The sequence below is a fragment of the Citrus clementina genome, unplaced genomic scaffold, assembly GCF_000493195.1.
Source record: "Citrus clementina cultivar Clemenules unplaced genomic scaffold, Citrus_clementina_v1.0 scaffold_9, whole genome shotgun sequence".
In the NCBI taxonomy this organism is placed as follows: domain Eukaryota; kingdom Viridiplantae; phylum Streptophyta; class Magnoliopsida; order Sapindales; family Rutaceae; genus Citrus; species Citrus x clementina.
Window position 1 is genome coordinate 23,705,769 of NW_006261964.1, and position 5,330 is coordinate 23,711,098.

General features: G+C 33.5%; 1 protein-coding gene across 1 annotated transcript in view; it reads left to right on the top strand.

The window, feature by feature from the left end:
* Window positions 1-5,330, top strand: part of LOC112100001 — a 7,008-nt gene that overhangs the window by 1,022 nt on the left and 656 nt on the right. Inside the window, 4 exon segments of the mRNA XM_024187568.1 lie at window positions 85-301; window positions 557-1,640; window positions 1,698-2,279; window positions 2,754-4,663. Coding sequence (XP_024043336.1) covers window positions 85-301; window positions 557-1,640; window positions 1,698-2,279; window positions 2,754-4,663 — 3,793 coding nt within the window.

The window sequence follows — 5,330 nt, forward strand, 5'->3', positions numbered from 1 at the left end:
TTGGCGATTGGTCACTTATTTCTACGAAGGCTTAATACCCCAAAGTAGACATGTTGTTGAAATGATGTGTAATGGTGAATTTAGGGATAAAAATCCTGAAGATGCACTAGATTACCTTGACCAATTAGCTGAAAATGCACAACATTGGGATACTGTTGGAACTTTTGAATTGACAAATAAGCAACAATCATCTCCATCTAGTGGAGGAATCCATAACCTTAGGGAAGATCATGATTTACAAGCAAAATTTGCATCCCTAGTTAGGAAAGTTGAAGCTTTGGAGCATAAAAAGAGTGATCAAGTAAAATCTGTTCAAGAAATTGCATGTAACATATGTAATTCGAATGATCATTTCACTCAAGAGTGTCCCACTTTGCCTGCACTTAAAGAATGTCTAAATGATCAAGCTAATGTCATTAACACTTTCAATAAACCAAACCCATATTCACAGACTTATAATCCTGGTTGGAAAAATCATCCGAATTTCAGTTGGAGGAATAATAATAATGCACAATCTTCACAAGCACCACCTCCACAAAATTTTCAAAATCCTCAGCCTTATGCACCATATGTTCCACCACCTTGGAAAAATCTGGAGGACACAATGCATTCATTCATCAGAAAGCAAGATGTTATTAACAATCAAAATGCACAAACTTTTTCTGATTTGAAAGATACTCTTGCTAAAATTGCTTCTGCACTCACCATTCAAGAAAAAGGAAAATTTCCAGCCCAACCACAACCAAATCCTAAAATTCAACAAAATTCACCCACAGACCAAGTCAAGTCAGTTATAACTCTTCGTAGTGGTAAGGTTGTTGATAGACCTATGCCTGAACCTTATGAAAATGATGAAAATTCAAAGGGTAAGGAAGGACTAAATGAACTTACACCTAGTGAAGAAATAACTAGTGTTCCACCTGAACCACCATTTCCGCATGCATTGAATAAACCAAAGAAATCAAACCACTCTTCTGAAATTTATGAAATCTTTAAGCAAGTGAAAGTTAACATTCCTCTATTAGATGCAATCAAGCAGGTTCCTTCATATGCCAAATTTTTAAAGGACTTGTGCACTGTTAAGAGGAAATTGAAGGTAAGAAAGAGTGCTTTCATGGCCAAACAGGTAAGTACAATTCTGTCTACTAATAATAAGTTGAAATATAAAGATCCTGGTTGTCCTACCATTTCTTGTATTATTGGTAACTACAGAATTGAACATGCTTTACTAGATCTTGGTGCTAGTGTTAATTTGCTTCCATATTCAGTTTATCTTCAACTTAATCTTGGTGAGTTAAAATCAACTTCAACTACACTTTTGCTTGCCGATAGATCCGTTAAAGTACCAAAAGGAATAGTGGAAGATGTTTTAGTACAAGTTGATAAATTTATTTATCCTGTGGATTTTATTGTCTTGGAAACTGAACCTGTTGTGAATAATTACAAACCAATTCCTGTAATTTTAGGTCGACCATTTTTAGCAACTGCTAATGCTTTGATTAATTGTAGGAATGGTTTAATGAATTTATCCTTTGGGAATATGACTTTGGAATTGAATGTTTTCAACATGTGCAGGCAACCTAATGAAGAAAATGAGAATGAAGATGATACTGATGAACAAAAGGAATTGTTTGAATCTTGTATCGAGGAAAATATTCAAAAAGGGGATTTTTCTGAACTTTCTAATGTTTGTTTAGTTAATTCAATTGAGTCAAATAAGCAACTTAAACTTGATATTTCTAATATAAATTCGTTGCTTGATTCTATGCAGACTTCGCAAAATTATGATGACGAGCCAAAATTTGAGGAGCTTGGAAGTATTGAAAAGACAGAACAACAAGAAGCACCTAAAATGGAATTGAAACCTTTGCCTGAAGGATTGAAATATGCTTTTCTTGGAGAAGAACAAACTTATCCTGTTGTGATTTCTTCTACTTTAACAAGCGACCAAGAAGGTAAGTTACTAACTGTTCTTAAAAAGCATAAAAATGCAATAGGATGGACTTTAAATGACATTAAAGGCATTAATCCCTTAATCTGCACACATAGAATTAATTTGGAAGAAAATGCTAAAATATGTCAACAACCTCAAAGAAGATTAAACCCACACATGAAAGAGGTAGTCAAAACAGAAGTCCTTAAATTACTTGATGTGGGAATTATCTACCCTATTTCTGATAGTAAGTGGGTAAGTCCTACACAAGTAGTGCCTAAAAAATCTGGAATCACTGTTGTTAAAAATGAAAAAGGTGAATTAATTCCAACACGAATTACATCTAGTTGGCGCATGTGCATTGATTATAGAAAATTAAATGAAGCCACTAGAAAAGATTATTTTCCATTACCATTCCTTGACCAAATCTTAGAAAGAGTAGCAGGACATCCCTACTATTGTTTTTTAGATGGATATTCAGGTTATTATCAAATTCCTATAGCACTTGAGGACCAAGAAAAGACCACATTCACATGTCCTTTTGGAACATTTGCATTTAAAAGAATGCCATTCGGGCTTTGTAATGCTCCTGCAACATTTCAAAGATGTATGTTAAGCATTTTTTGTGATATGGTTTAACATTGTTTAGAGGTCTTTATGGATGATTTGACTGTGTTTGGGAATTCTTTTGATGATTGCCTTGATAATTTGGAGAAAGTTTTAAAAAGATGTGTTGAAAAAGAACTCGTGTTGAATTGGGAAAAATGTCACTACATGGTTACTTCTGGAATTGTTTTGGGTCATGTTGTTTCTATTAAAGGAATTGAAGTTGACAAAGCAAAAATCGAAGTCATATCTAAATTGCCACAACCAAAAACAGTTAGAGATGTGCGATCCTTTTTAGGACATGCAGGATTTTATAGGAGGTTTATAAAAAACTTTAGTGCCATATCTAAACCACTTTGTAACCTCTTATTAAAAGATGCACCGTTTGAATGGAATGATGATTGCCAAAAATCTTTTGAAAAAATAATTTGTCTTTTAACATCTGCACCTATTATGCAATCTCCTGATTGGTCTTTGCCATTTGAATTAATGTGTGATGCAAGTGATTTTGCTGTTGGTGCTGTTTTAGGACAAAGAAGGGATGGTAAGCCTTTTGTGATTTATTATGCGAGCAAGACTTTGGATAGTGCTCAAATGAATTATTCTACAACTGAAAAAGAATTACTTGCTGTGGTATTTGCATTAAACAAATTCCGTTCATATTTGCTTGGCTCTAAATCTGTTGTGTTTACTGACCATGCTGCTGTGAGATATTTGATGAGTAAACAGGATGCCAAACCGAGACTAATTCGTTGGATTTTGTTACTACAAGAATTTGACCTTACCATCAAAGATAAAAAGGGTGCTGAAAATGTTGTTGCTGATCATCTATCAAGACTCACATTCGAATTCTGCAATGATATAACACCCATAAATGATTCTTTCCCTGATGAATTTTTATTTTCTTTTACTTCAATGCCATGGTATGCTAATATTGTTAATTTTCTTGTTACAGGTAAAATGCCTTTGCAATGGAATGCTCAAGAGAAGAAGAAATTTTTTGTTGAAGTAAAGAAATTTTATTGGGATGATCCTTATTTGTTCAAATTTTGCCCAGATCAAATTTTTCGGCGATGTATTCCTGATAATGAGGTAAGTAGTGTCATTAATTTTTGTCATTCTGAAGCATGTGGTGGTCACTTTTCTTCAAGAAAAACTACTGCTAAAATTTTGCAGTGTGGATTTTATTGGCCTACAATGTTTAAAGACACATATGAATTTTGCAAAAGTTGTGAAAAATGTCAAAAATTGGGATCAATTACAAAAAGAAACATGATGCCCTTAAATCCCATACTTGAAATTGAAATATTTGACTGTTGGGGAATTGATTTCATGGGTCCATTTCCATCATCTTTTGGATTTGTGTATATATTAGTTGCAGTTGATTATGTTTCAAAATGGATTGAAGCAATTTCTTGTCGAAATAATGACAGTAAAACTGTGATTAAATTTTTAAGAGAAAACATTTTAAGTCGATTTGGAATCCCTCGAGCCATTATCAGTGATGGAGGTAAGCATTTTTGTAATAAGTCATTTGAGTCTTTAATGAAGAAATATGGAATTACACATAAAATTGCTACCCCTTATCATCCTCAAACAAATGGTCAAGTTGAATTAGCAAATAGGGAGATAAAACAAATTTTGGAAAAAACGGTTAACCCAAACCGAAAAGATTGGTCTCTTAGACTTAATGATGCACTTTGGGCTTACCGCACTGCATTTAAAACATCATTAGGAATGTCACCCTATCGGTTAATTTATGGTAAACCTTGTCATTTACCTGTTGAACTTGAACATAAATCACTTTGGGCTATTAAAGCTTTTAATTCAAATTTGGTTGATGCTGGTAATGTGCGAAAATTGCAATTGAATGAACTTGAGGAATTAAGGAATGATGCATATGAAAATTCAAGAATTATTAAGGCAAGAACAAAAGCATTTCATGATAAAAGAATTTTTCGAAAAACATTTGAGATTGGTCAAAAAATGTTGCTTTATAATTCTCGTCTTCATTTATTTCCAGGAAAGTTAAAGTCAAAATGGAGTGGCCCATTTGTTGTAAAAAATGTATATTCATATGGGGCCATAGAAATTGAGAATCCAAATAATGGTGTCACATTTAAAGTTAATGGTCAAAGATTAAAACCATATCTGGAACATCACCCACGTGACGAGGACACCGAAATTAATTTGGATGACCCACCAATTCTTGATTAAGTTTTTAATGATTTTTTTTTGTTTTACTATTATTTTACCGTTTCATTGTTTGATTTTTTTTTTCCTTAGATTGATGCACTGTACATAGTTTTTTTTTTAACATTGTTTTTCTTGTGTAAGCGTGTTTGTTTGACAGTTGTACATTCTCTCATCAATTTTCATTTTACATCATGAGCACCTCAATGAGAAAATACCTGTTCGCACATCTTAAAAGATTTCGGCGTATAAAATTTCACTTAAGAGGCCTGATACAAAGCTGTAAATCACATCCACTTTGGGATCTGCAACCACCAGAATTCGTGTCCTATGTTGAGGATCTAGAGGGACAACTCAGAACAGTAGAGAGTGGCATATATGAATTTCAAATGGAGCTTGAGGTTAACTCAATGAGAGGACGAATGTAAGTTCATTTTCCTTTTTTATTGTGTGCTTCTTTTTGCTCGCTTTCACGCTTGATTTGATTTTGCAGATTTGATTTTGGTGTGTTTTGATTTATTTTCCCGTATAAATGGCGGATAACGGTACTTCGTGACTTCTTAAGTCGGTATCTTCAGTTTCCCACAATAACTGAAAC